We start from the raw sequence: 10,377 nt of genomic DNA on the forward strand, positions 1-10,377 counted from the left end.
ACCAAGATCATTTTCTCTGAAGAATACCTAAATGTATAAGCGCCGACCATCGGATGATCATCGCCCCAGGTGGATAATATCACAGCATCCCCCCTATATGGGAAGACTATCGTTGGAAGGCGGATCATCGAGAAGAACAGGCCGGCAGAACTCACAGAATGCGCGGGAGCCGGTAGCTTACAGTTGCGATTCTTCTATGCCGGCTGGCATTTTGACGACGACCATGAGCCCGAAGAGGATGAGTAGGACGAGAAGCGTCGCGAGGTATGATTGGGGTTTCGGAAACTTGAAGATGGGCTTCTTTGCACTTTCCGAGCTGCTTGTGAGGAGCTCGTCGACGGCAGTATCCAGACCTGGACCTCCTGGGAGTGAGTATTCCTCTGTTCTCCTGATAGCCTCACTGTTCAGATTGACGTGAAACGATTCCGATTGCGGAGAGCTTGAAAATCGAGCATATCATCAGCGACAACTGACGAGGATATACGTCGGACGCCAACCAGAGGAATGCATCATTCAGGTGGCCTTCACTCGAGCTTGCGTATGAGACGGGTTCGCTCCGACACGATTGGCGACGACTCGCTCAGACCGGCGTCCTCCACATCGAAGCGTCGTACCTGACAGGCTCCTCGAGATAATCGCTCGAAGCACGCATCGGCCCCGCCGACTGAGACAGCTTTGAGGAATTGGCTTCCCGGCTCCTGGAGCGCGTGGATTCCATCTTTGATGGACTTCGTCGTCCTGAATGTTTCTCACAGATGATGAACGACCTTCGTCGCTCTGTTCCTACTTCCTACCAAAACGAAATTCCAGGCTTCGAATCAGCCATCAGAAAGCTGCTCTTGGACAAGCTCCTCGATGATGTGCTCGGGTCTCTTTTGCGGGTTTTCTATCCGATCCAATTCTTGAACTGACTAAGTATATTTGTATAGTGTTTGAATGAAGCTCCATGTACTAATATCGGTAACAACAGCAACAATTGTTTATTAATTCATCTCTGTAACTGCTTCCCCGAAACTCAACCGTAAGACCACATTTACAAAAACGCTTACAAAACTTCTCGAAAAGATCAGCGAGGCAACTTCTCAAAATCCCTGAAAGATCGCTTCACATGAATGGGAGGGTTTTGAGCGGTGGAAAGTTTGCATCAGTGTTTTTGAAACGATATCACATTTCTTGAGAAAGGCTCGAGTGGTCCTCCGCCACGGACAGCATATTATTGGAGGAATAGTAGAGGAGCTCTCATCTCAGGAGAGGATTTGCTCATTATCCGCGGTGGTTTCTTCAGACTAGACCGAAACCATGGGTGTGCTCGATCGCCTGAACCAGCCGCGTTTTCATGACCTCGGCAGTGCTGTACGCTGGGAGATCCAGTAAGTTGTAACAGGTGTGAGCTACCGGGAGGTAAGACTCATCGGTCCTCATCGGCTGAATCGTCATCTGAAAAACAGGAAAAAAAGCATTGTAAATCGGACCCTTCCTCCGATGTCCTCTCCCATGAATCCCCATTAGGCCCTAGGCCGAATGCTCACACACGGGTACGGTTCCATCTATTAGATGACTCTATTCCGGACGCCTCTGTAGGGATATCCCGAGGCGAGCTCCCGAGCTCGGCTCCGAAATCTCGGACGGAGGAGCAATCGTCGCATCGAGAGAGGGAAGCTCCTCTCCAAGACAGGGGAAACAAATTTGGACGACACGCTCACGCGTCATCGTTTGCCCGGGCACGGCATGAGTACGATGTGAGAATGTCGACGTCACATGCATTTATTCTGTTCCGAAATTCTATCTCGAGCCCTGTGGGTTTGGGACTCGAGTTCGGTCTTTGATTCGTCTCGCACCGATTCACCTCTCTCCGAATGATTTTTGCTTCGCTTAGCGGATGCCGAATCCGATGTTGTTCGCTAGGGCAATCACTAATTTTTCTTTGAGGATTCTTTCGTTCGCATACTTGGGAAGTTCTAGGGTGTTCGTGCACGTATGCGCCACCGGCAAATGTACCGTCGATGCTCGATAGGGAATGATAATCATCTGCATAGTGGCATGGTTAGATATGGCAGATGGGAGCTGCTCGAGGAGCGGACGATTCCGATCATGACCGCGCTCGAGAAATCGGTAAGCTCACCTTGATTTCCCCCATGCCAAGGATAGGGATACGGTCTGTACCCGTCAGAAACAGAAGGAACTGTTTCTTCTGTTGCTGAGTCAGCTGGTGGAAGACTCTCCAGAACATGCGTATCGTTGGGTGCGTTGGATTGTATTCATCTTTGTAACCGGTATGAAGTTCCAAGTCTTTCCAGTCGTAGTCCTCCTAGGTATGGATGGTATTACATTTCATTAAAGCCTAGTTCGCATTCATATTTGAATTCGTCAAGTATCGTATTAGACGCTGAACCTCCGGGATTGAGTAGGACTCACCTTGCCCGCTACGAGAGTCATGAGCTCGTTGGCGTTGAAGAGACTGAGAATATCCGACTTTAGAACGCGGTAGAATCCGTCGCTGAACAGCTGGAATGGCTCCTTGCAGGCCTGGTTCAGCAGGTAGTCGACGTAAAGCTTTACGTATTCAGCCCTGGGAAGAATATCGCGGAGTTCAGATACCGCGAATATGAAATCGGAGAGTCGTTAACGCTCGCGGGAGAATCGAGCTCATCCTGCGTGTACATATGATCTGGTTCCCTACTTGTTCTTCCGCGTTACAGGAATCGAATTGCCTCCCGGTTTCAATTCGATCTCCTCCATCTGACCGTAGTTGTCTCGTGTTACTGTGAAGTTCAAACAGAACACCGACTCGACGTCATCGCCATCATAATTCAACAGATCTTGCAAGCCCCTGGAAACGGGAAGACGGAGGCAATTGAAAGGGTTCGAGGTTCGCAAGCGATGCTTGGTGACCCCTATCTCCGAATCGTTTGCAGTCGCTCGCGGAAAACTCACTTCGCAGTGGCTGGAGTCAGAACGGCCAAGTCCTGAAGGTTGACGGGTTCTCTCAGAAGTTTCTTGTACAATGCTAGCGGGAACGGGAGGGGGATTATGGTCTGATTGTAGATCGCCAGTCCGCACATAATCCCGATAAGGAAAACCGTGCGACTGTCGTCTCTGTGGAAGATTCAGAAATCACAATTATTTCCCATCTCATCGAGGGATCTCGAAAAGGGACTGAAGCAGGGTCTGAGAGAATCGGGATTGCAGACCGATCTGTACTCACTGGAAAAGAGACTGATGGAACCACATGTACTGAGAATCTTCATAAACGGTGAACATTCCGAATTTGGGGTCAAGTATTTCCCGAATTAAAAGCATGAAGAACTCTTTACGAACTCCGCCCTCATCGACAGCGTCTTCGCCGGCGAATATCACCTGGAAATCCCATCCGATATCGTACTCCATGTCGGGATCCGGAATGTCAGAACTCTTCACGCACATTCCGCATTTTCTCGAGGGGAATATAATGTCGCTGAGGGTATGAACGAACCTTCAATGGTTTCTTGAGGTCCTGACACTCCTTAGACGCTAACTGATGCAAAGAATCCTGGATGATGTTATCTCTGCGCACCTGGGAAAAATTTCATCGGAGGTGAGGACAGGGATCCGAGCAAACAACCAGACGTGGGAAGCAACGGTGTATTGGACGAATATCGCTCTGATGTTTTTAGAACCTTTAGGATGAGGTAGGGTTGAATCTGCTGCTGCCTAAACATCATAGCGAGAGGATTCAAGTTCTGTTGCATTGATTGTGTGACAGCCGAGTGCTTCTGGATTGCCGCATCGCACTGTAAGAGGAACATGAGCGAATCAGTCAGAGGTTTGAAGTCGGCCCAAGTCTCACTTCTCGTGAGCTAGGAAATTGACCGATCGCATTGGAGATGGGCTATCTACCTATCGAAACTTTTTGGATTCATATATCATCACACTCCGGTCGCTCACCAACAGGATGATGGTTTTCGCTGCGGCATCGAACACAAACGGATAGTCGCAGAAGAATATTTTATGCATACGAACGTCGGGAGACAACATTGACCACTCCTGATAGTCCTTTTCGATAGAGATATGTTGATGCAGAATCTCGATATAGAACTCTTCGAAGGGTACAATAAGTTTCTCTCGATTTACTCCATTCAATATTCTCAGTGTCTTCAGTGCGTATTCCAAAGACATCGTGTCCTGTAATGATGAAATAGCCGCGGAGGCTCCGTCAGGCGATTCTGCATGCCTGGATTCGAAGAAAAGCGCAGAGCGGCTCAGATACATACGATTCCCTGATGGGGACATTGAGCAATTGTTTTCTCTCACTGAATGAGGAGAATGGTCGGAGGTAATGGGTGACTTACATTCTTGCTGTATATGAGCACGTGATCTATGATACTTTTGACGGATCGGACAAAATCTCCGAACATGTGTTCGTCATACAAGCCAAACCACGAAGAAACGATTCGTGCTGCGGTTTGTTTCAGCCTAGAAATGAAAATTCTTGCAAATCGAGAACGATTTTCGGATTGTATGTGTTTTTATAAGACGACTCGCGGATTCCCACAGGCTGATATTCAAGCGCAAAACGAAGGAATTCGGTGGCACAGCGGAATGGATTCTGCTCACCTCAGGAGGGAACGGTGGTACGGATTCGTAATCGAATCGAGGTATTGCGGTATCCGCCGGTACAGATGACAAAGCGGAACGAGGAAAAATACCCGGATGCATTCGATGTCGGTCGGATTCGTGGACATTAATTGCATTTTGCTCAGCAATTCGCTAAGTTGAGCACCTGATGGAAACAGGGCAGATTTGGGGACGATCCCATGAAAGGCGGTCCATGAATTCGATTTTTACCGTTTCGACGTGAGATCACGACATCGAGGCGATGGAGGCTTCTGGAAACGTACCAATGAATTCTTGCAAGCTCGTATTCTTCGTGTCCTCCAAGCTCTTCAGTCCCCTCATAGCCAATTCTACGTCGATTCCATGATTAAGGCCTGTGCAGTTGTAGTGACCATCGTCTTCCACGAGGAATGAACCGTTCAAACACGCCAGCGAACTCAATATAGGCTCCAAATAGTTCATGATATCCTGCAAGAATGAACGAGCTCAATCTTGGCACTTATCCGCGCGTACGCGTCTACGAGCGTTCGGACTGCATTGTCTCACCTCAGGCACTTGCTCATCTTTCTTCAGGAAAGGAAGACTTTCGAGGATGTCGATCTCTAGCGTCGAAATCTCTTGGATTTTCGGTCGTATTCTGTAGTCGGCTGGTCTGTTCTCGCTCAGTTGCTGTGGATCGAACAGGAAGTTGCAGAACAAGAGTCTCCCCAATCAGATGGAGCAGTTCTCGAAGAATATCACGAGCTCGGTATCGGTACCTTAGACTCGTGGCAAACAAGGAAGCTCCTGTCTCCGCCAGCGAAAATCGAATACACTAAGAGCTCTCTGGATTGAAGCTCTATGGCGGGTTCCTCTTCCTCGTCAGGCGACTCCTCAACCTAGGATAGAATCAAACGATAGAGAGGCTCCATCCAGATCACATCTATGAGACACTCTCGAAAGTCTAACGTCGTTCACTCCCACTCGAAGACAGTCGTACGGACACCTACCTCCATGTCGATGTCTTCCGGGTCGAGCGGCTCGTGCGACTCCCCAGGATCGTCTCGTGGTATGCTCTCTTCGTTGAGTTTTTCGGACCAATCAATTTGATTGGTCTGATCGGATTTCGTTGAAGAACGTCGGAAGAGTTTGATCTCGAGGCTCTGGGATAGGGACGAACCCGTTAGTATACCCTTCAATCATCAAGCCCAATAAGAGCGGGTCTGGGGTGGAGGGGGGGGGGATCGAAAGGAGCTAATGGGTTCTCGGTCGCAGTCACGAAGCTCAAGACTTGTCTGAATTACCTTTCCCCAATTGCCCGCCAGCGGGGTGGGTGTTGATACCATTGAAACGCTCGATCCGAGTTGTCCGTTACCGCCAAGCCCGAATGTGAATACTTTTCCAACTGTTGGAGCGTAGCAAACAGTATGACACCTGTCGTATAAGTGTCGCCATGAGCTTTGAGAGGCTCCCATGCAAGTTCTGGATGAGACTAGAGCAGAAATCCACATTCGGGGCGGAATCGCCTTGATTCGGGCACCGTCTCACCTGCCCAGGGCAATTTGTGTTATCGTGGTGCCCATCAACTCTTGAATTTTCATTGGTGTGAGTTGATCGTTCTTGGAGCCATGTCCAAGCTGTCCGTAGGAGCCACTCCCTGAAAATGCGGCAGACGGAAAAACTCAAATGTCAGATGAGAATCGCGCGAGCTCCGCTACGAATGACGACAGAATTCTCTCTCGATCAATGAGAACAATTTCCGAGCCAATGCCGATTGAGGATTTGATTCAGTCCCCCGTAGGGATATGCGCACTTCGTGAGATTCATAAAAAGACCAACCGAATGTGAATACTCCGCCGTGAGCCGTAAGAGCAGCACTGTGAGCTCCGCCAGCCGCGATGAATTTCACATGTTGCTGACGGAGAGTTTTCAACAGCGTCGGGAAGGCTCTGAAATCGAAAGGAATCCGCATTTTTTTCCCCTGTCCCATGGGGTTGAGTCCCCGATTATTTCCCATCCATACGAGAGGATAACGCACCTGTCTTTGTTGTCGCTGAGCCCCAGCTGACCGAAGCGATTAGAGCCCCACACAAAAATAACTCCTGATTTTGATAGGACCATCGAATGGTTGGCCCCGCATGCGATTTGCGATAATGGGAGCCCTGTAATGCACGATGAGGGGCTCGACATTCGACTCTCTTCTCGAGCGCGTTATCCCCGTCGGAACATCTCGACAAGGTTTTCGATACAATGTATCCCGATCACTCACCCAGAAGATTTGTCACCTCTACCGGTACCCTTTGAGGTTCTCCGACGGTTCCGATTCCCAATTGTCCATTTCCATTGTCACCCCACGCGTACAATGCGCCGTTGTTGAGAAGCGCTAGGCAGTGATTCGATCCGCAAGCAATTTGGACGACGGTGAAGGGCGCGAGGGTCTTCACGAACCTGGAACAGCGACGAACCTACGCTAGAAAAAAAATCCGACACTTTCGCCGCGATTCGGGCGGAGAGTCGAAAGGCTCTCGAGCGATTCTCACCTGGGCGACAAACGCGACTCTTGACCTTCCCCATTACCCAGTTGGCCCTTGGAGTTCGAGCCCCACATGTAAACTTGACCGGCCTCCGTCAGAGCCATCGAGTGCTGCTGACCGCAGCAGACTTGAACGATTCTCAGGCACTGCAAGGCCGTCACGGGCTCTGGATTCCGAGAAGAAGTTCAGGTGACTTTGGAGATATCTCGGCTTCGATTGACTCATCAATGTACGGTGAATTTGGAAAATCACGTGACGAGAGAATGGGAGAGTCATTCGTGCTTGTGGCTCTCTGAGGTTTCATTCAATCCTCGACTGCGTTGTCACCACCGTCGGCGAGTCACATTGAGAAATTCCAAAGGAAATTACGGACCTGGTTTCGTTGTGCTGACTTCCTGGCCCAATTGATCATGGTCATTGCTGCCGCACGATAGAACTCGGCCGTGCGAGGTCAAGACCAACGTGTGGTGAGCTCCCGTCGCAATTTGTCGGACGCGGATACCCTCGAGTTGAGGTATACTTCTAGGAACTACAGCGTAGGTTAGCTTAATGACGCGTTTCAAATTTGGCGGATATCGACAGAGAGAATCACGCGGCCAATGTACGCACCTCGGACGATATGGTCCTCGATACCTCCGAGACCGAGCTCTCCCGAGTTTGTGTTGCCGAACCCGAGAGTCCAATTTTGAGCCCGTTGGCGACTCCGCGATCGCGACCCCATCCTGCTGGAAAATCAAAGACTTCAGTGGAGTTACGACGCCGCTAGAAGAAGTCCTTCGTTGGAGTCAGTCCCTCCAGAGCGAGAGCTCCCCAACAGTCATCAACACGTCCTCCGGTGGAAACTCCGGGGGGGCTTTCGGAAACTGACAGCGAGGGGGGAGAGAGGAGTAATCGAGAGCAGCTTCAAAGAAATTCATGGGAGGCTCCCGACTTAGTGGAGCTAGTTATCTGGCTGAGAAACCACTGTCACACTGAGGAAATTCCGTATGACGCTCCCAGCAAGCGGAATGCGTTCGAATCGGGGCCGTCACTTCCTTCGAAGCAAGGTCCGCTCGAGAATTGGGTTATAGAAGATCAGCGGAAACTACGCTTGTCAAGGGAAGAAATCACCTCGCGCGTTTCCTCCCCAATTTCATTGTTGTCAGGGAATAATTTCGATTCAACTCCGAGCGCAGAGCTCCCGCAGCTGAGATAATTTTTTTCTCTTGTTTTCCCACCTAATGTCCGGATCATTGAGATTCATCTTCGAAGACAGCCCGCGAGTGCCTTGCTGACACATATCACGGAACTCCTAGATATAGCTGGTTCCACCGGGTTGGAGTCATAAGTTCCGTAGCCTCTCTCCTCTCTCCATTCAATTGCTTCTGATCGAATTTCACATCCTCCGGACTTCATGCTTCAAATTCCGAGCTTCATCGGCTCTTGTTGGCTCGTCTAGCGCAGTTTTCGCGATCATCGGAAATCCAAACTTGTCAGATGCGTGTCGAGTGACAGTCGCAGAAGTTCCAACCAATTTGAGACACTACGACTGATTCATCTTTCCCAGTAGATTATCACGCCCGGCTTGTGTTGGAGAAGAATCGTCTGTCTTCGAATGTTTCGAACCCTCTGGAACATTCCACGGGAGAACCCTGACGAGCAACGTTCGCCGGAGACTTCACTATCGGGAAGTTCTCCGAGAAAATTCCAGACTGCTCCTCTTTGAGCCAATGAAAAGCTGAGCTACGAGCTAACACGTTCGTGTTTGACACTCCGAGCATCATGATCTTCAGTCGAGGGATCGGCGGAAATCGTCGGTCGTCGCCGACCACTATGAGAATGAAGAGCGGAAGTGACGGGGCTTGGGAATACATACTTCATCAACTGCTTTCTGCTTTTCCCCGGTTCCGCGAATCTAATCGCATCGTTCGCTCCACGAGAGATGCTGATTGATCCGAAGCTTCTCCCCTTTTCCCCAAGTTGCCCATACCGATCCGGATGTACCGAGTACCGAAGCCATTCATTGTTTCATTCGGTCGCTCCCGGATTAAGGGCCCCTCGTGGTGAGTAGATACGCTCATTCAAAGTGACTCTTGCATGTCCCCTCTTTTTCTCGGTAGATAGCAGAGCACCGTCCTCACCACCCCCTTCGGATTCGCGTGACGAGCAACCGTGATTGCCTTGTGACTTGTGACTCTGCAATAGGCAAGACACAAGGCATCGAGAAGGAGGATGAGCCTTGAAAAGTGAGATCGGCTCTAACGAATGTTCGTACAGAAGTTCATGATCGAGAACTCCACCTCCGGAACGTAACTTTTTTCGAACTCGGGAGTGACAGCTGAGCGGAATAACGTCAACTCACGTTCGGACCAGATTGATTCACGGCAAGTCTGAGAGAATAGTATCCGAAAGGTCGTGATCACGCCTGTGACTTCTTATACGGCTGCGATTCGAAACTTACGTCTCACTTCTAAACGAAAACAAACAACAGATGCTCTCCTGAGATGGTTGGTCGTTCCTTTTTCCCTTGACTCTCCGAAGCGAAAGAAACATGAGAGAGATATTCCGTTTCCCCTTCCCGCTCAACGCAGACCGCGGCTCTGTTTGAGATGTGGCGCCAGTGACATTCGTGCACTGCGAATTCAGCCGTTGACGTTGAGTTGCTTTTTTGTTATCTGGTCGCGTCGATGAAAATTCGAGGTTCTACAACACCAACCTCTCGGTGGGAATCGGAAATCACTCTGATATCACTTGTCGTAGGGGATTCTCTGCCTATTACAAATAACTGATGCTCTGGATTCCGTCTGGAAGATAGTGAGATTCGCCCGTTCGTATCTTGAATGGACATCATGTCGAGAATGTCGTTCCCGAAAATCTTGTCTTCAGCACGGAATCCTAGCAAGCTAATGCGGGTCTCGACACGAAGCGACTGTACTCCTTCTCCACAAAATAGAATCGCCCCCGATGATCTCGGAAAGGGTCGATGAGAAGTTCAGAAGGTGATCTGGGAAAAGCTTGCCTCCGCAATTCAGACGCTCCACGAGCCCCAGCCGTCGAGAGCTTATTCAGAGAGATCCCGGCCTCGGAATCATGACGAGAAAGACTTTGTTTTCCTTCAGCAGTTTCTGTGTCATGCAATTCTTGCACTTTCCGTTCCTCTCGGAAGCTGGGTCGATCGTCGGGGAAGATAAGCTTGTCGGAGGTGGATTGCGGCACGAATTCCTATCAGACCTGGGCTCGTCCTCTTCTGTTCGATGAGCGAATCGCTGAGTGATTCGCAGGACACGTACCG

General features: G+C 50.0%; 1 protein-coding gene across 1 annotated transcript; it reads right to left on the reverse strand.

Moving 5' to 3' along the window:
* Positions 1 to 1,751: 1,751 nt before the first annotated feature.
* LOC100898284 (probable E3 ubiquitin-protein ligase HERC4) lies at positions 1,752 to 9,178 on the reverse strand. The gene is made up of 24 exons (XM_029112401.1): positions 8,962 to 9,178; positions 7,716 to 7,831; positions 7,480 to 7,635; positions 7,113 to 7,272; positions 6,842 to 7,020; positions 6,611 to 6,734; positions 6,412 to 6,521; positions 6,121 to 6,229; positions 5,877 to 6,006; positions 5,583 to 5,735; positions 5,352 to 5,471; positions 5,140 to 5,262; positions 4,878 to 5,061; positions 4,594 to 4,759; positions 4,329 to 4,452; positions 3,925 to 4,161; positions 3,657 to 3,770; positions 3,473 to 3,553; positions 3,206 to 3,357; positions 2,935 to 3,096; positions 2,681 to 2,830; positions 2,416 to 2,569; positions 2,123 to 2,308; positions 1,752 to 2,028 (listed from the first exon to the last, which is right to left on the reverse strand). The coding sequence occupies exons 1-24, from the start codon at positions 8,964 to 8,966 to the stop codon at positions 1,873 to 1,875; spliced, it is 3,351 nt and encodes a 1,116-aa protein (XP_028968234.1). The 5' UTR covers positions 8,967 to 9,178; the 3' UTR covers positions 1,752 to 1,872.
* Between the last annotated feature and the right edge of the window lie 1,199 nt (positions 9,179 to 10,377).

Source organism: Galendromus occidentalis, unplaced genomic scaffold (genome assembly GCF_000255335.2).
Source record: "Galendromus occidentalis unplaced genomic scaffold, Mocc_1.1 scf7180000077497, whole genome shotgun sequence".
Taxonomy (NCBI): Eukaryota; Metazoa; Arthropoda; class Arachnida; order Mesostigmata; family Phytoseiidae; genus Galendromus; species Galendromus occidentalis.